At 41.1% G+C, this 20,738-nt stretch overlaps 1 protein-coding gene and 2 long non-coding RNA genes across 3 annotated transcripts in view; 2 read left to right on the plus strand and 1 right to left on the minus strand.

Annotated features, from left to right (window-relative positions):
* LOC122990146 overlaps nt 1-20,738 on the plus strand; it is a 158,548-nt gene that overhangs the window by 122,766 nt on the left and 15,044 nt on the right. The gene's annotated exons all lie outside the window — the stretch shown is intronic.
* Nucleotides 6,781-8,056, plus strand: LOC122990147. Its single transcript, XR_006405273.1, has 2 exons — nt 6,781-7,281; nt 7,725-8,056. It is a non-coding gene; the product is annotated as an uncharacterized LOC122990147 (long non-coding RNA).
* diaph2 (diaphanous-related formin 2) overlaps nt 14,418-20,738 on the minus strand; it is a 381,520-nt gene continuing 375,199 nt past the window's right edge. Inside the window, exon 31 of the mRNA XM_044363276.1 lies at nt 14,418-19,018. Coding sequence (XP_044219211.1) covers nt 18,954-19,018 — 65 coding nt within the window. The 3' untranslated portion in view covers nt 14,418-18,953. The remainder of the gene's footprint in view (nt 19,019-20,738) is intronic.

Raw genomic sequence — 20,738 nt, forward strand, 5'->3', positions numbered from 1 at the left:
AATGTCCATTACAATTTCTCAGAGCCAAAGGCTAGGTCTTCATATTAATAGTTTTGCCTCACCAACAATCAAAGTTCTAGTGTATTTGATTCTGCAGTCATATAGTGTATCTATAATCTCAGTCAATATCACTTTCTCTGTTTCACTTTGAGAACATACAACAAGTGTAAGGAATATAAGAACTCATATAATGAAACTACAATATATTATTTGAGATTCAAATGTGGCCTTTATAGTAGTGGTAGATGACATTTCCCTTTACATGAGCACAGTTTGTTTGCTGTAGATCCTACTGTAGATTCTGCACATCCTACACAGTTAGTCAATGTTGAAATCCCAACCATTTTGTCCATTGGGCCAATAATTGCTTTGCTGTAGACATATTGGACATGTACATGACAGAGCAAGCAGCACCTTGTTATAACAACATTTTTACCATGTTCCACAGTCCTGACTGACATATTTTTGGAGGAGACACTTGACACAGGCTCTTCACATTTCTTGCTGTCTTCAAAACCTGGAACCATTTTTAGGCAAACGCCCTAAGAGGACTTTTAATACCAGTGGTTAAGTTAAGATTTAATGCCAACAAAGTGTGTGTCATCTCAGTAAAAGGTGGATATCTCACTAAATGTGTATTATGTTCTCTCATTCAGTTACAACAGGGCACTGGGTGCTTTATTCATTAGAAGCCATTACTTTGATTAGACACTTATTATTATTTAGAAAAAAAAACAACCTGTGCACCCCCAAAAAACACACATCAATAAACAGGTGTCATTCAACATATTTCTTATTCATCACATCGATTCACATCTTCAAAATGATTGGCATCATTAAAAACCTTAATGGGTTATTTACAAGATGCCAGCACATGTCCGCAAATGACCATATCATGCAATTCTCCTGTGGTTGAAAAACAAAAATCAATGATGAAAATTAGCTCCATTCAGTGATGTCAGACACCAACAGAGATGTGACTGAAGGCCACAAATAAGATGATTCTACCAAGACAATTTCAACAATAACAAGGGAATCGTCAGTAAATGACACTTCTGGTATTCTTGACTGTCATATTGTTATCTGTATCTAAATGCTGTTGCTCCAATCCTTTAAAGTGGCTCTAAACCATCACACATATGTAGTTTACTCTAGTCTGCATCACATGCAGCAAATACAGCTGATTAAGAATATGGAAAGCCTTTTAAAAGATAACCTATTTTTATTTGAATCTCAAAGAGTGACATTTAAAAGGAAAACTGATAAAGAGCGATGAAACGTGGACTCTACTGTCCTGAAGACAGCGGCAGTGATTAAACATTCAGATATTAAACTGAGGTCATGCACTGCTACAAAGAGTAAGAACCCCTGAGAAACGAGAAAATATTCTACACCTTGTACCTTATCAAAAGAGATGAGCAGAATGAGACTGCATTTATTGTTATACTATGTATGTCTGGAAAAAAAAAAAAACTTTTATCGTAAAGCTTTGAAATAAGCCCAACACAAAGTAAGAGGCCAACTTTCTTGCTTTAGCAGTAACAACAAAGCCATCACAGGTGCTATACTCCATGCTCTCTTAAACCAGCACAATGGCTCTCCAAAAATATAAAAGGGAGGAAGTGAGAGGGCTGTGCTCCATGCTTCTCAGGTGAACAGCTGGACTGTGGAATATTTGGCGGGCAGAAAGTATGAGGCACAGCTGGCTTTTAAGAGGAAGAGCTCCCCTGGAGCCTCTGGGAGGTCACAGCCTGCTAGGCCGTGAAGCGTTGCTCGGCAGGAGCCGTGTGTAAAGGCAGAAGGCCTGTGCCACTGTGTGCAGATGTTCCCCCCGCTCTGCTGGCTGCTTCAAAACACACACAACACACACACACACACACAATGCACGAACCTTGGTGCAGAGATGATTTAACACATAGCAGGAACACTTAACACACACCTTCACTGACACATATACATAAACACAGGCGTCGCACACATTCATACATGCTGTACACACATATTCCCTCTCTATACACTGTCTGCACCACTACATCGCTTTCTTGTGTCCTCCATAGCAACGAGCACCACCTCGGTGTTCCTGAGTGGTACCGCTGGAAACAATAAAGTAGGCTTTAAATGAGCTCTCCAAGGTCTAAAATACTCAAACAAATGTAAGAAGGTGCCCCTCAAATGCAGCAGCAAACTGCTCCTCCTCACTTCATAACAGAGCAGCTTCTATTCATTACCCACAGGTAAAGCCGAGTTACAGGACAAACTAAAGGTGAAAATAGCTCAAGGCTCCAACCTTCAACCCCCTCAGTGCTATATCTTATTATGTATGTCTCTCACACTGCGCCACATTTGAATAGCATGCCACAACAAACACAATCAATAACACAAAAAACGTCCTTCCTTTAATTCCTGAGCTTTATGCATTTATCGACCTCAGTGCTCTTCTGGGATGTATACATGAGGGACAGACCATGCTCTCCGCGGCAAAGTGAGCCAATGTTTGCGGTATCATTACAAAATAACTCGTTCAAGAATGTCAGTCAAAGTCGTGCGTTATGGGAGATTTATTTCAGGTAGAACGTGTGGCATGAGAGATGGCACCATAGGATAGGTACAGTCATGAGACACCAGCATCAGCAGTCTACTGACAGTGATGAACAGAGAAAAAGACAGTATGAGTGGCAGGCCCTAGTGAGGGACAGTACTCCGCTCAGCAACCTCTTCCGCACCGTCTGTCCACCCCGACAAACCCTTGCAAACCCAAGAGACAAATCCTGCTGCTGACACCAATGGACAAGCACATCTGGCAACCAGGGTCCACTGGGGTCTACAGTGACAGCCCCAATCAGCCACTTGATATTCACTGTGCTGACTTCCCATCCTCTCACTCTGATGCCAGACACAGGAGGAAAGAGAGAAAAAGAGAGAAGGGGGCAACCTTTCAACAGGAAATCAAATATTAATCAGCCCAATCAGGCACATCTCCGTATAACTGCAGTCTGACACTGATATCCAATCAATCAGTCAGAAAACCTAAATATGGATGGATTACCTTGAGTTCAACAAAAGAACAATAGGAGTTTTAGACTGAATGATGACAAGGGGACCATAAATATTAATGCCTCAGTGGAGTGCTGATAAGTGTTTCCAGAATTGTGTCATTTTAGAACTAAATCTCAGCTCATCAGCATGTGTGTAACGCCGAAACACGTGAACGCTTCGGTACAGTATCAAAGTAGCAATGGTTGTTTGCAGTGTTAAAACCTGTACTGATATGACAGCAGTGGTTGTTTTATATGTATTGTTAGTTCTATTGCCCTTTCATTAATTATGTACCAGAAACTGGCCAAAGGCTATATTGTTGTCTGCAGTGAAAATTAAATATTGATAAAGCTCCAGCTTTCACCCCAGATTTCATTGTGTTAACAAATATGTTTTGTTTGCAAAACAATTTGAATTTAATAATTCATCAAAAGGGGGAGAGGCCATTATCATTCAGTATGAGCCCTGTGCGGGCTCCAGATGTCAGGGATCATGTCCTCTCACTGACGATACATGCAAAGTCTGTGCCCTCTTTTATACATTATTGAAAGCAAATTCTGCAAGGTGGGTTTAGACATGGGCACAGGGACTGATACAAAACATGTATAGAGGTGACCTGAGACTGTCTGTCAGGAAGAAATCGTGACAGAACTACAAAGACGTATTTACACACATTCTGTGTGATCATGGTTTTCATTTCAATATACCGAAGAGGGATTTGGTACATGCAGTATGTTTTAAACTAAAGAAAGAGCTTGTAATTAATCCTGACCAAATTAACACACATTTTGTAAACTACAAGCTTTCATTGTGCAGTACATGATGTATTCTTTAGCTTTAAACCCTTAAGATGAAGATGAAATGAACTCACCACAAATACTGGATGTTTAAAGGTTAAAAACTCACAGGGCCACAAATCCAGGCTACAGAGAGATCATAGCGTCCCAGCGGGCTATAACATTAGTCACCAGCTTCATGTTGGTCATAAATCTAACGGAGCTGCATCTTGACTCCGCCTGGGAACATGAATGTAATCCTTAAAACTGAAATTATTCTTTATTTGTCATCATGGGCTGAAAGGAGGATGAAAACAGGCGATTACAACCTTAACCTGCCACATCCAAACCCTGTTGACCACTCCGTCAGCCCCCGGTAACAAAGCTTGACTTGACATTCTGTTAGCAGCGGTGTGGGGGCTGCAAAATAGAGGGGAAGTGGTGGCTGATAGGCGTGACGGAGAAGAGAAAGAGAGAGAGACAAGGGACGCCTGTTTGGGATTTACAGCGGCGGCGTGCTCACCTAGCAGCTGACCGTACTGCTTCACAGGTCAGCCGTTCTAACCGGACTCCATTAATACGCCAGTCCACCTTGTGGCACACTTTATGCTCCAGCGCATCCACCGCCTTAGGGACAACTTCACTGGCACTTTACTCTAGAACAAAGTAAGAAAGGAGGAGGCCATGGGTCCAGGAACAAAGAAACCCTCTGAAAATAGAGAAAAAAAGAAAGTCACACAGAAAGTTTGAAGAGTAGTTTTCTCACTGTAGACTTATATACTTTACTGTATAGAGCTGCAGATATAGTGAACTTGCACAACTTCAAATGTCAAAGTTTTTTTCTTTTTTTACTTAGTTTTTTGCTTTAGAGTTGACTCAAGTTCATCTGATATACCAGGTTCTACTTTTTTGGCCCCATGGCCTGAAGCACACTTTGGGGACAAGCACAGACATCATGGTATAAATGTGTTTTATGGCCAGGCAGCTGCCGGGGGCAGGCTGTTTTTTATGCTTTCTGGCCGAGTACAACATGGCCACCTGCTTGGTGTAAAACCCTCACTGCTATGCTGGGCTTTATGGGCACGTTCCGCAACTAAACAAAGATATACAAGGACGTGTGCGGAAAGAGCTGCCTGCTGCATATGGTGTGCACTTAAGCAATTCATTGGTGCCATCAGCATCGGAGGGAGCAAATCCTCTGCTCCTTGTGGCTTCCAGAGCACCATGGGACCTGAGTGATATTGCTTGGTTCATGAACCCACTGATGAATTACTTTCCTCTACAAGTCCGCGTTTCCCTTAGGCATGACTGTATGTGTCACTCTTCTGACAACTCTGTTTTCCTAAGCTCCAGAAAGCCCGCTGATTATCCTGAGACACTGTATGGAGATACTGCAACTGGGTGGGGATTCACAGATGATCACCCTTAGGATTCATAGAAGTGAGCTTGTGTGCGGGCTGCGGAGGGAGGTGAGTGGCACTCAACCACCTGCTCTTCTGATAAACAAGTTCATGTATGAGGAAGAGAGAAAATGATTATTAGAAGGATTTTCAGAGTGTCATCCCTCCCTCTCTCTCACTATCTCACTTTTACAACTACGAGTGGCAGAACAAAATTACTCCCCGCCAGTGAATAATAAGGAAGTTTATGAAACGTGACGAATGCGACGGCGCTCTACATGAAATACCAATGAGGGAGGCGCCCCAGCGTAGCAAATGCTACATCCTAATATCAACAGTCACCTTGTGTTACTCCCTCTACTCCCCAGAAGGACACACCATGGTGAGAGTATGAACACATAATGCAGGGACACTGACAAACCCAGCGCTGGCATGTGGGCACGTACAGGCGGCATGCCACCACAGCGGGCTGGCACCAGGATGGGCACAGTGGAGGACAAGAGGGGAGGAAGTGTTGTCATACATCGTCTCAGTGTCGGGGGTAGGAATGCTGGCAGTGTCACCTGTGTGCTGACATGCTGTGTGCATATTCGGTCGCAGTGGGGGTCAGAGAAAGTGTGTACATGACTCAGATACAGTTGTCACTCAGTGTATGAGTCAGTCGAATTAGACACCAATTAACACTGAGAAACTAGCTTGGTGTGATGCTCTTGAATGAATGTGTGAACCTGAAACTAGTGCCGAAACAATTAATGAATTCAATTATGAACAGAAAATGTATTGACAGTTGACGTTTTGTTTAAACCATTAAACGTTATTTGCAGCATCTTGTTTTGAATTTGATTTGCATTTCTCAGTTTTATAGTGTTTTAAATCTAAAGGATAGGTTCAGATTTTTGTCAAGTCTATTTTAAAACAAGACTCACACGGCCATATGCATGTCGAGAGAGTTATTGGTGGCTGTCATCATTCTTCCTCACCACACTGGATGTGAAGACATCATTTCCTTTCAATGTAAGTGATGGGGGACAAAATCAATAGCCCTCACCCTGTGCAAAATTGCGTTTTAAAGTTCAGCTGAAGCTAATATGAGGCTTCAACTGTCTGAGTTACACAAATCATGTGGGCATCTTCCAAAGTCACAGTCTTTTTTTTTATAGGAGTAAATTTTCCTCCTCGTTCGTCTGCTGAGCTGCAGCGGAGGGATAGAAACACAAAGAGCTCTTTGGCTAAACTTTGGAAAGCACAGAATGAGGTGACAAAACGTGAACCTCTCCTTTAATAGCTTTGGGTAGCGCTGAGCAAACATTCTATTCAATTATTATTGTTCACAGTGGAATCACATTGTGATACGATCATATTATTGTTTTCCATATAAATGAATCTAAACAAATTATATTTAAAATTAAAAGCATTAGTAATTGAAGGTTTTATTGTCTACATCTGAAGACATTTGTATTACAGTACAGTGGAACATGTTTCTCTGCTCATGATATTAGGGCCGTATATCAGTTGAAAGGTTTTGCTAGTTTAAGTACCGATACAAAAACCCCACTTTGAGGAACAAAAGCCACATTTCTTAAATGTTTAATGTTTAAACACAAGCAGCCTAAAAGTGGCAACAATATGGTTTCTATCATAAACTGTGATCAAGAATAAGAAAGAACAGTGTGAATCTGAGCATTTATTGCTCGCTTTCTGTTTGTGATTGTCTGTGCAACAGACACATTTAGATTAGCCCCTAAAACGCACTGAGATTCATCAGTATTGTTAAAATATGATGATTAATATTGTGATATTGTTTCCGACCACATTGCTCAGTCCTACCTTTGGGTTTTTTGTATCGCTGGTTTTTCAAATCATTTGAAATCTCCATTGTTTATATCCATGTTCACTAGCTAGCATCCTTATTCTTCTGTGCCTTTTGCTAGCACATTTCTTGGCATGTTTCTGAAACACCTGCATTGCTCAATAGCACCATAGAGAATGTGAAGTTGATGGCAACATCGTATTGAATTTTGGGAATGCGTCATGTTGTGAGGATGGTGAAGATGGCTGCCTTTCTGATGGTGAGTTGATTACTTTTAACAACATTCCTGCATCGATTAAAGTGCTTAACGTGGGACGCTGATAGTAAGTGAAGTCCACTGAGCAGTTTAAAGCAATGCTGTAAGCTAAAGTTACTACAGTGGAGTTGACAGTTCAGAGATAGTAGAGCTGATGCAAGCTGAGCTAATGCTATGATGATATGAATAATGTGCTTTTTAAATATGTTTTGCACAGGTAACCCCTGTTAATAAATATGTTGCACCAGTTTGGACCCAGAGCTTCATTCTGAACCTGTAACACACTCAAGCTAACTGGCAAAGAGCAGTTATATAACTGAACAATACTTATATACTTAATATATTTTAGAATATATTTCCTCATGCACAGTTACTACCCTGTATACATGAAATATGTAATATTAAAACTTTGGAACATCTTGTGTTATATTTTTGTGCACCGACAGGCCCGCAGCCTGCAGTGAACGGCAGAGCTGCATCACAGTGAGTGATGAAGACCGCAGCAGCAACATGGGACGCCTGAAGAGAGTGAAGCTTGATGCAGGACTGAAACAGAAGCTGCAGGACATCCAACAACTGTTCCATAGATGAATATCATCCTCTCAGTCTGCCCAGCCAGGAGAGACAGCGTGATGGCGCCTGTGTTGGTGTGTTGATGGGAACATTAGATTGCTCAGTTGTTTCAGAGAAAAGCATCCAGGGACTGGGCTGTGGCTGCTGGATATTAGTGTAGTCCTTCACATGCTCCTTTTGTAAAATAAAGATTTATTCTATACAAGTCTGATGTGATGTTTTATTCTTTCCTATTATATAATACCTGTACTTATGTTTTAAATGTGACATATAGAACTTATGAGTACAGTTTTGTGTAAACATGGTTGCAGAGTTTTCAACAATTTACTAAAAAATATCCAATGCTGTTTGTGTCCACATCAACCAAATAATCCATGTAATAATAATCCATGATGACAAGTCTGCTGGCCTTTAATATTGTTACACTACATTACATTCAAACAATTAAATGTATAATATAGGGTTTACATTTCACATTAATACTGAGAAAATGAAGAGAGGAATCACAGCCAGGTCTGCTCAGATAACAAGTACAATAATAAAATATGAATATTTATGATTTCTGTGAATGTTCAGACTTCTGTTCATCTATACATTTCTTTCAAAGACTGACAGAGTGGATATGAACAGCAGAGGGTCTGCTGTCAAGGTTGGAGGTGTTTTCATCTACTGTGGCACAGACTGCTTCTGTCGATACAATCAAGAGCTACAACAAGAGCTCAATGTAAGTATATGTGACCACTGAAATACCAAAGATAACTTTCCTCCTTTGTTCTGTATGATGTTACTGTCACTTTTCAATAAACTTAGCTAAAGTTCAGATTATTATTGTTCTTCATGCTGAACAGTCACTTCATTGCCGTCTGACCTTTGACTGTCTAGTGAGTGTTTGATTTTGTTTGGTTTAATAATTGAGCCAAAAAGAGGAGTGGCACCTTATCTTTGTGCTCTCGCAGTTTGCCGACTTGTGAATTAGCAGATCGCTCGGCTGCACCCGGCCACTGCAGAACTGTTTATGAGCTTCTGGGGATTTGTAACTTTTAAATTATTTAAGCATTTAACCAACTTTTTCGCCAAACAAAACAAAAGGTAAAGCAGGTAACCACCGTAGCACCGTAGCAGGTGCAAGATGGCGCCCCTGTCCCAACATGCAACGCGGCTTGACGTACCTTTACATTGTCTATTAGTGGTCAAAAACTCCATGGGGTACTATTAAATGGTTAATTAGGAAAAACAACAACAACAAAATAAATATAGATGAATTGATAATGAAAATAATCATTACTTGCTACCCCACAGTGAAGGAATGAACTGGCTGACCTCAGTTTATTTAGCTAGCTCACTACTGACATATAACACTTTAGTGTTTTGCATCATCCTGTAGGTTTGTCTCCAGGTTACGGCGGCTCCTGTTCATCCATTCTGTCCCTTCACACTCCTCCACAGCTGAGTGACAAAAGTCTCTCCTGAGTGAAATCATGCGTTTCCCTCTTGCCTTTATCTCTGATGGCCATTCCCACTACCTCGCGGGTCATTATTTGCTGCCGGGCGCGACAAAGATGAAGTCTACTTTGTTTGCTCGCTCGCACTCTTTAAACCTTTCAGTGCAAAATGAGTTGTTATGTTTCAACTAGAGCATTATTAATAATCACTGGTTAAAACGCCGAGCTGAAAAATAAACTGTTAGGAGGCCTGAATGGAATACCCTCTATTTTTTATGAGTGTTTGTGTGTGTGTGTGTGTGTGTATTTGTGCGCATGCATGCAAGTTTGTATTTGTGGGGTCAACCCTTTTATCCTCATCTTTCAGGAGAGAGTGTGTGAGTGTTTGTGTGTTTCTGCATTTTCCGCAGGGACTATTTCAGTTGAGGGCAAAGAACACAGAGAAACTTTGAAAGAGCTTTTATGTACTTTTGAGTGAAATGATCCTAAGAAAGGCTTTTTATAAAAAAAAAAAAAAAAAAAAAAAAAAAGAAAACAACTTTTTTATTCAAGCTCCCACATCCAGAAGGGCACTTACTCAATTACCAAGCTCCATTCCTCCCTTTCTACATCCATCAATCCCTCCTCTATTCTTAGGCCTGCATCTGTGTTGTGTGTAGAGGCATTGCCACGGGCTAAGAGCATGAGCTTAGTAGTAGAGCAATGTAGGGCATGTCAGTGAGTATACAGTGAGTCAGCCATTTGTAACCACTTTTTGGCCATATTGTGAGACTTCAAAAGATCATGCAACCAGAAACAAAAAGGCAGCATACTTGATTACTAATCTCGCTAATGTTGACTGTTTTTGAAGGAAAAGTTTATTGACCTTGAACTTTTTCTGGATGAATAAGTTTTGACTTTTGAAGTTGTTCAAAAAGACAACAAAAGAATGTACTTTGATATCGTACATTGGATAAAGTAAAATAGGGCATATACAGATAAGGCTGATTCTCTATGACAAGCTAACTGAATGAGAGGTAAACTCATTCTGTCGCCCTCACTTTCGCATCTCAGCTCTCTTTTAACTACAGCCTTGTCACTCAGTAGCCTGAAAGGCAAGACCTCACGCAGGTTGGACAGATAAAAGTCTCCTCACTTCATTGCTGTTTGACATTTTACCTCCCAGAAAAGTTTCAGCCTCTCTTATCCTCCCTTTCTTTCACTCCTTCCATCTCTCTCTCTCTCTCATACACACACTCCTCTCGATGTGAGTCCATCTCCTCTCCTCCTGTCCATCTGCCAGGCAAAATGGAGCCTCAGACAAAGGAGACGGAGGCTAACTCAGTGATCTGAATCAAATGGCAAAGAGGAGGAGGGGAGCAGAGGAAAAGAGGAGTGATGGGTGCCAGGGAGAGAGCAAGGGAGATGTGGGAGACAGAGAGGTTGGATGGTGAAGGGAGGCATGAGGGGCTAGATGTGAATTTTTTCTGACAGGTTGAAGTCTCCTCTGAGCTGACCCTCTCCCTGCTGGGAGCCATGTCTCCTGGATGTGGGTGGGGTGAGGCAGGATGGAGAAAAGTAGATATAAAAAGGAGCAATGAACTGTGATCGTGGAAATGCCATGTTGAATAGTATCAACGGTGATCAAGAGTAAGCATGTAGTATATTCATTTGACCAATAACAAAACCAAAACTCTCGTCTGGAAACTATCAGTAATACATTTTCCAGGTTAGATTAATACCACCGTCACTCAGTGTCAAACAGCATTATTGGACATAGTGTTCCTATCCAGCACTTGAAGTAAAGTGACATAGAAGACACAGCTGCTGTCTGGTTCATTTTAAAATTTCATGTACTGAAAAAAAGTGTATTGATTTGTAAGTAGTAACACTGCGGCGGGGCACACTGGACAAACACAATGACAAGTGACTCCAGGGTTGAAGAAGGAAGAAAAAAAAAAAGAGGGCAGATCATTGGTTTGAATGTCTGGGGAGGATGTCTGAAATATGTAAGTCAGATGGCTCAAGACTCTCACATGGCTAACACTGAATGTTGAACAAGGCAAAAAGAAAATACAGCAGAGACATTGATTTGAGTTTATTTCTGGGCCGAAACAATCGAGTCAATCAACAGAAAACCAATGTGGAACTCTTTGTGATTCATTATTTTAATCATTCATCAAACAAAACAGACAAGCGTCTTTTTGTTTATGAATGTTGGCCAAACAAAACAAGCAATCTGAAAACCAAAAACCTAAACTTGACTTCATTTGTACTGTATTTCACTGTAATTACTTACTAAATTAGAAAAATACAAATGAACCTCTCAGCAACACTTTCATGTACTGCTGAATGCAGAGAGTGAATGACAGACTGAGCCAGGCTGTATCCAAAATCTTTCCCTATTTACTGTATAGTGCATTATATAAACTGTGCACCATTTATTTGAGTGTGAAATCTATGATATATACAATACTGTGGCCCCAAAAACTCCCACAATGTAACAAAAAAAAGTAGCGTCCACGGCATTCGTACCGCTGTCTGCTAACGATCCCACGGTCAGGGGTGGTGGAGCGTTCTTGAGGGGCCCCTACTGAGCGTGGGCCCCGGGGCAGCTGCCCCGTCTGCCCCCGCGGTCTTTCCGCTTATGCCCACAATGCATCTTGTCACATTTTATAGATGTAAAAAAAAAATTACAGTCGTGCGACTCTACAGCTGTTATATAGGGAGTAGTGAATGAGTGATTTCAGAGACAGATAGATATCATATACTGACCTCTGTTGTTGGGGGTGTGATAGGAGATGAGGATTGAAAGATTGAGTCAGTTAAGTTGTATAATTTTTATTTAGCTTTCTTTTATAGAGTCATATTGTCTCCTTGCAGCCTGGTAGCAGTGTGGAGTTGGGAACCACTGCTCTATGGGAGGAAATGCTTTTGAGAACACATGAGATTTTTTTCTGCAGTACCACATTTGGCCACTGGAGAAAAAAAACAAAAAAACAGCATAGCTAAGTTTGCAGTTCTATATTCAGCTCTCATGTATAAATGTCATAAAGAAAATGTCTGCTGTCTGCTGTGTCTAATGAAAATACCAAACAGTGTTTGACTAAATGCAGGCGTCTTATCTTGAAAACGCAGCGACTAGTGCAGCGTTGCGGCGGATGGTCACATTATTTGACATACTTTAATACAGATGACGCTGAGCTGTTTATGGCGCACACACAGCTGCAGAACATTAGACAAGGAAAATTCTTTCACAAACATAATTATCGAGACACCCATTCACCCTGAACACACACATACGTGCGTTTATCAAACTCTCATGTTTAAGTGCAAAGTGCTGCTTGAATAAGATTTCTCCTCAGACAGAATTAGCTCAGGTAAGGGGGGAATCGTTACTGTCTGCTTTGTCTCATCTCCATAATGTTTGCGTACTCTCAAGTAGGTGGAAATGTGAAATGAAACATAATTATGTTGTACTCCTGCTGACAACTGATCTGTCACCAGCCGCATTAGAAACACGACTGTGTGTAGCGTGAAGGAAAGAGGGAGAGAAAAGAGAACTTGTGTGGGCCCGGCTCATCTCTCAGGCTCTGACGAGACTACTTACCTGAAGGTTGTAAAAAAAAAAAAAAAAAAAAAACAAAAAAAACAGGATAAAATAAATAATTCCTGCCACATACACACAACTGTACCCCTAAGCTCATTAGACAAACACACTTCCCATATCTCATCCCTCGTTCTACCATCCCAACCAAGACAGATCTCCCAACCTCGTTACAAAGCGCAATTACACCAGACCAGACACATATAGCATGGCTGTATAATCTTTCCGAATCACCTGGAAAGTCGAGAAGATAAAAAAGCCACCCTTCTTTAGAGCTGCAATGCTGGTGCATTGTAAGGAACTAGGTTGGCCTCTTTCAGCATGTTTACTTGCAGCCAAGAACAAATTAACCTCCCAAGATCAACAATAAACCTAATTAGAGTTGTGTTCTGCAGCACACATCTCTAAACACAGATCACAGCTTGTTGAGAGATGAATCTCCATCTGTCTGGCTGCACACTGGGAGGAGGAGAGACTCAGAGAAGATCAGTCCCAAGAACGGAGCTTAGCGTGTTTCTGTGTGTGTGTGTGTGTGTGTTTATGTGTGTGTGGAAGGCTCTTGTGGCCACAGGGTTACTTCCCCATGTCAGCCCTTATTTTATGATGTCATGCTGCAGCAGGGAAGTGGGACATGGCACATGCAGAGAGAACACGCCATTGGATTTGAGCAAGTTTGGTGGTGATGGTGGTGGTGGTGCGGTGGGTGTAACGCTAAGGAGGTAGGACAGGAACAGCTCTGCCCTGCCATTTGACACTCACTCCTGGGACTCAGACATCCAGACAGGGAGGAACACATGGGTGAGGAAACAGGAGAGTCAATACATCTCACACACGCTGTAGTGAAGCGCAAACAAGTGTATACAGAGTTCAATTTCCCCCACGTTTGCTACACTAAAATAAAATATGCTCTCACATTTTATTATTAATTCCAAACCCAGATTGCCTGTAATAGAATCAGGCACACAATGCTTGTTTTTTGACAACCTACAGGAGATGAAACACACAGAAAATGTTTCCCTGGTTATCGTATTAAATCCTCCAGTATCAAATAATAAACAAATTATTGAATTTTTACGCCGCCTTTCCTTATCATTCAACTTGGGCGGGGAAAATTTGTAGGCACAGGAGAGATTTTAAGGTCTGAAAAATGATTAAAAAGGGCAATTTTTCTGGATATGTGTTTTCTGACTCTAGTAATTTCCCTAAGCTGCCATTGGACATGACAGCATTATCACTTTGCCTTTGACACTGCGCAAGATAAAGCAGTGGGGACACCAAGGTCCAAATATGTTGCTTTTATAGGTAGGAGCTGTCCCATTCATCATGTGCCAACACCTAGAGCTCTCTGTAATCCCTGTCCATAAGTCAGCGTGGGGCAGGTATCTTCTGCCCTGCCACAAAGTAAACTGAGGATGTATTTTTATATCTGAGAGTCTTGGCAAAACAAAAGGTGAAACCTGAAAAAATAGAGAAGCACCATAAATATGGCTTGACACGTGAATTAGTCAACATAATGAAAAAAAATACAAGACAACATATCTTTCAGAAATCAGTTTATATAACAAAGTGGTTATTATTTAGTATCATATTCCATTACATATTCTATGGAAGGACAGTGTGCATAACCATTTTGTTTTTTTTTTCATGTTCTTAAGGATACAAATAAACTTAAAATGTTACAAATATAAATGTTTTTAAGACAATAAAACATACTCAATGACAACAAGGAAGGTAGGCAGGGATATGGCAGCATACACATTAAGGTTGGACTGGATTCGTCAAACCGTTGTGAGTGTTTGTTTGTTTACTCAGCCGCAATTGGTCTACCACAAATCAATAGTAAGCACTAGCAAAGTAGGAAAGACTTGGTTATGTGGCAGCTGGGAACTATTTACCAAAAGAAATACTTTGCAAATAGTTCACTCTGTTAGTGGCAATGTCATATTCAAACATCTCAAACAATTTTTTCATCTGCCTGAGCAGAATATCTTGTGAGGTAAAGTGCAAAGTCAGTGAGTGTAAGTCACATTGCAAACTTTTCTTTTAATTAAAGCGCTTGCCACCAAAACATCACCAAAATGGCACCTTTGCAGTTTTCGATAAGGTCTTTCATACCCCTGCCTCCTCTCTCTCACAATTACCATGAGCACAAGTCATATCATTCAGGTTTGTTAGTTACAAGCTAAAAGACGATGGGATGATTGGCCCGAACACATAAAGGGCCTGTTTTCACACTAAAATGATGAACCTCTCCTGCTATTTTTCTATAAAAACACATACTTGGGATTATCCTAAAAGATGAGTTGGGAGAGAACTACAACAATCACTTACAGGGATGATGAAGAATGATGTCATTGTAGAAGTTTCTCTAATAGCTGAAAGTTAGCTGCACTGTAGCTTTCTTTTTAATGAAAAGAAAAATAATTTAAACACTTATGATTTCAGAAACTGCATTCCATGGTGTCCGTGCATTGTCTATTGAATGGCAACCGGTTTTAAAGCTGTGTGAGGCGTCATTCAGGAAAAAAAAGAAAAAAAAGGTGCTCAGTGATCACTGTAGCAGGAACTTCTGCAATGGCGAACACATGATAGATGGAATCATTACAAAAAGTGTTTTTAAAATCCAAATAATAAATTACATCTTACAAAAGATGTTTAAGCATTTTTAGATAAGAAATACCACATGACTATCATTTGTAATCACATCAAAATCTCCTACATAGACTGATGTTTTTAATTGGATCAACAATGTTTATTAAACAATGGCTAAAAAACAAAAGTTTTTATGTCTGTACAATCTTTCTCAAAAGAGACCTGTACTCCCTTTAATATACAAAAAACAAAACAAAGCAAATAAAATAAAATAAAAAAGATAACACAGGGTTATTCTGTCATCATGGTGAGAACTATGTTTTAAAAAAAGTTGGCACATGTTGAAAAAGAAATATCAGTTGATTAAATAAAAAAAAAAGGTTTTCAGTCAAATTATTCAGAAAGAAATAGATACTGTAACTGTCACCACATACCACTGGTTATTTTGGCATGATGAGTATCCAATCACAAGGTGAAAATAACACCAAATGTCACGTTGGCATTGTGTAACGGAGCATCGATGTCCAGAAAAACGATGTTATTCAATGCCTCTAACGACACAGATGTGATGACAAAGGGCGATTTGCGATTAGAAAAAGGAAATCGCTGCCTTTTGCGGCACGTCTCTCTCTCTCTCTCTCTCTCTCTCTCTCTGCAGTGTACTACACATCACTACAAACTCCTATCTATGCAGAGTCCATCCATCCATTTATCTTTACTGCTTATCCTCTAGAGGGTCGCGGGGGAGCTGGAGCCAATCTCAGCTGACATTGGACGAGAGGCGGAGTACACCCTGGACAGGTCGCCAGTCGATCACAGTGTAGAGACAGGCGACCATTCACACTCACACCTACGGGCAATTTAGATTCACCAATTAACCTAACCTAGCATGTTTTTAGTCTGCGGGAGGAAGCCGGAGTACCCGCAGAGAACCCTCGCAGGCACGGGGGAGAACATGCAAACTCCACACAGAAGGGCTCTAGCTGGCCGGTGGGTTTGAACCCAGAAGCCTCTTGCTGTGAGGCGACAGCGTTAAACACTGCACCACCGTGCCGCCCCTCTATGCAGAATCCCTTATCCGGAAACCTCATTTTCTATGCTTTCTCTGTGTGACTGCTTGAACCTTATATTCAGGGGAGAATTATTGTCTCTTTAAATATGCAGACTTCTCTGAGCATTGTGGATGCACCTTGAGCCGAGATGATGTGTAAAATTGCATTTTTAGAAGCATGCGGGCTGGGAGAGGAGGCATCATGAAACAGACACATCACAAGCAGCACTGGCAGATTGTTTAAATGAAAAATCTCCATCTATTCAGCCCAGGAATCAAGCACGCTGAATCCTATTTTGCCTGGGTTCCTGTTCCGATTACTGAGTTGGCATGGCGCTCACACACACTCCAACAAACACAAACACAGACATACAAAGCCTAGAGCACAGTTATAGTATTACTAAAGTAACTTGTGTTATGGTAAAAGGGTCACTTATGCCATTAGTGCTGGGGAATTGGAGGGTGTTTGGAGACTTGCTCGCTAAGACAAGCTTCATCTTGTCTTTTCTGCCCCTCAGTCGATTATTCTGGTCATGCCCACTCTCCATGTGGAGTCAGTCCTTGTTTTTAGTAGCATCTGCTTACAGTTTAGGGCAGTAAGAGGACAGGGCTGCCCTAGGCATGAATACATGAATAAGTAGTACACATGAAGAAACTGTTTTCTACAGCGGCTCCTGTCAGAGACACGAAGCTTACAGCAAAGACTAGTTTGAACCCGTCAGGTGTGTGTTTCGATGCTGAGAGCTTCATTAGGAGGGAGAATTTATTGAAAACAGCTGTGAAGTACTTTGCTATGACATCACATATCCCAACAGGAAACAGGGGCTTTAATGGGGTGTTACATTGCGTAACTCTAAAATACTTAAGTGTTAAAACCATGGATTTTCTCGTTAGAGTTTGAATGCTTTTTACTCACAGGGTTTTCAATTTATGCACAGAATACGGCCTGTGGTTCATATTAAGCCTTCGCTTTGCATTTAGTTCAATGATATAAATGATACTTGTTAATATCTCAACTGTGAATTTTAAGCGGTAGAACATTAGCTGTTTCTATTAATTACACGTTGTTTTTTAATGTGAATGTTTCTTTGAGGAGATAATCATTTTTTAACTAAAAGTGTGCATTTTAGTTTTCCCACAGAGCTTATTTCTTTGAAAATAAAAAAAACATCCACTGAAAATAAGTTGTGGTAAATCTGAGTGGAGTAAAACATTTAACAATTTGTGACCAAACAGATGTAATTGCTGGAATTCTTTTTTAGAGCCTTCATATATTTAACCAAAAAAAAAAAAGAAAGAGAGAAATAGACTTTGTATAATCAAACTCTGAAAACCTGTGTGACCTCGGGAAAGGTCAAACGGTCATGTTAACTCCTCTAGGCAGTTTATATGCATTTAGAAATGTGTCAGTCTCTCACGTTAACAGCAAAAGTGACCTTGGGACAGAGATCAGCACCCGCAGGCATCGGTTAGATATTACAGAACTAAAAATAAAATGCATCTTGTCAAAATGGAGATTACACTCTCAAGATCCATGAGTCACATGCTCTGACATATCGGCGTAGACGGGGGCCAGCTTTTTTGGCTTTGTGGGATATGTAATGAAACGAAATGATTCATGTGGACTCTGGGTACATTGACTATTAGTAATTGCCTGCATGTGAGGTGAAGGAGGGGTTGACAGAGTTAAGAGTTCAGCAATAAAAAAAGAAAAAAAAAGAAAAAGAAAAAGCAGGTTGTAGAACTGCCAACATGGGTGTTGAATCCAGGTTTTTTCCTGTGAAGAACAGCTGGCCACTGGCCCTTTGTTGCATGTACTCTGTGCGGCAGTATGTTCTTCTGAGTGATAAGCATACATTATGGTGCCGTCCTTCTGGGCTGAATGTCTATTTTTAATATACTGCATGTTTCATGTCAAAACAGTATGAACTATGGTGTTTTGGTTTAAAAAAAAAAAAAAAAAAAAAAAAGGATTAGATTAGAAGGCTTGCAGAAATCAAAATGGATTTTCAAGCAGTGAAAATCTTTCATTTCCAACAGCAGCAGCCTAAAAAAAAAAAAAAAATGTTCCTTTTCCTATGAATCAAACCATCTAGAGAGGACACAGACATTTTGAGTGATGAGAAAGTAATGAATAAATATATAAGGCGTCAGACGAACAGCATGAAAATTAAATGTCTGTGAGTGATGTACTGTAGATCCTTTAGTTCTGTGTGGCTTCTTTAGGCCTATTTGTTCCGTACTTGGTGCTGTGTGTGTGTGTATGCGTGAGAGTGTTTTTGCGTCTGTGTGTGTGTGTGTGTGTGTGTGTGTGTGTGTGTGCGCGCGCCACAGTGACGTCTGGTCTGTCCCGTCTTTCAGATGTCTTCCAGGTCTCCTCCTCGCAGGCCTCTTTGGCACTTATCTAGCGTCTTATGATAGGCGCGGGCGATCATCGAGCTTGGTGATTTGCGTTGTGGCGTGAACGAGACCTTTCCAGGACTGCACGGCGGTTGTCTGTTCAGAAGGGAGAAACAACAAAGAATCAAAAAGCAGCGAGTGAGACTGAGAAAGAACAAGAAAGTGTTGTTACATTGATCCATACTGGCACGCAGGAGCTCAACTAAATGAAAGACTGTATAGAGAAACTAACGGAGGCAGAGAAAAGAGACGGAGTAGAGAGGAGAAACAACATGAAGCAAATCCAGGCTGACTGAGAGCGGAGCAGCAGGGGAGGACGGGAAAAAACAGAAGAAGCTGCTGGAGTGGAGGTGCTTGTGTCTGGAGTCATAGTAACTCCATTCAGCTCCTGATCCAGGCTTCCACTCAAGAGCCCCTCAACTGATTCTCACATCAGATGCAACAAATGCACAAAAGACAAAGTAAATGCACACATGCAGGCACACACAAACAGTTGGGGGAAAAAAAAAACAAGCGTGGGCGGGAGAATAATAAGGCTACATATACAGGCACATAAAGAACACAGGAAGGCAACGAACAACCACTGCAAGATTTATTCGTGTCGCACCGTCATTCTGGTCTTCTTTGTGAGGATAACGTACATTTGAATAAAACGGTTTAAATATAAACTGGAAGATGCTGAAACAAAAAGTCAAATATAAAAGTTTGAAGTAGCTGCTGTGCACCTGGTGATTAGTGACACTGATCGTTTCACTGCAGCCTTTGTGGTCAGAAAACAGTCACACTTTGGGTTTTCTCTGTTGCCAATTCTGCGACAGAGTCATACAAACACTGCCTCCCAAGCTATCCAACCATGCCTGCCCAGAAATGCCCATGGCATCCGCTGGGCAGCCAGGTGGCAGGTGGGGCTGGACAGAACCAGGAAGCATAGCCATGCAGGCACACCCACACAGAACTCCCTGGTATTTCCAAGCGTGCCGCCACCACCACCGTGCCTATTACTCAGTGCCAGCTGTAGGGTGCCAGGCGTCCCGGACTGGGCGTTGTTTAATGGCACTCGCTCCATCCATCATGTCAGGTAATGAGCTGAGAGTGACTGTGATGGCTAAGAACACATACACAAACATACTTGCATACACGCAGGCTCATACACACACACACACACACAGACTCCCACCATCACAGTAGAGAACAGAAAGCACTTCTTCTTCAGATTGGATACAGAGCAACATGCAGATGGTGCACAGGAGGAGAGAGGGAGAAAGAGGGAGGGAAGGAAGAGAAAGAGCGAAAGGAAGACAGATCAGGATGTTTAATAAAAGGGGATGAAGGCTTCTGTATTCTCTGCTTCTTTCACTTTAACATACATTCATATAAAGTAGGTGATCGTTAAAGCTAACGCGTTCTGGCAGCGCGTTGAAAAACATCATCACTACTTATCCACGCACTCATTATTATGCCCACAGGTTGTGCTTCACACAAGCATCCGCAGTACAAGAAGGAAAAAAAAAAAGAAAGAACGGGGACTGACTAGGGAAAAAAAAAAAAAGTAGATCATCCACAATCTAACCCTGCCAATCATTTGCAAGCCCAATTGCTGTAACCTCATTTCTGGTCAAACAGTGGCCTTTAACCCTCAGTCTATCAGAGGGAGAAGAAAAAGAAGAAAATACAGTCTCTAATGTGGGCTCATCTTGGGCTACATCTATTACTGTAAATACGATTGGAAAAAAAAGACAGCAGAAAGGATCAAAGAAAAGACTATACAAAAGAGGCTATAAATGAATTGGGAGATGAGTAAAATCATAAAAGACAA

The sequence above is a fragment of the Thunnus albacares genome, chromosome 10 (genome assembly GCF_914725855.1).
Source record: "Thunnus albacares chromosome 10, fThuAlb1.1, whole genome shotgun sequence".
Classification (NCBI taxonomy): domain Eukaryota; kingdom Metazoa; phylum Chordata; class Actinopteri; order Scombriformes; family Scombridae; genus Thunnus; species Thunnus albacares.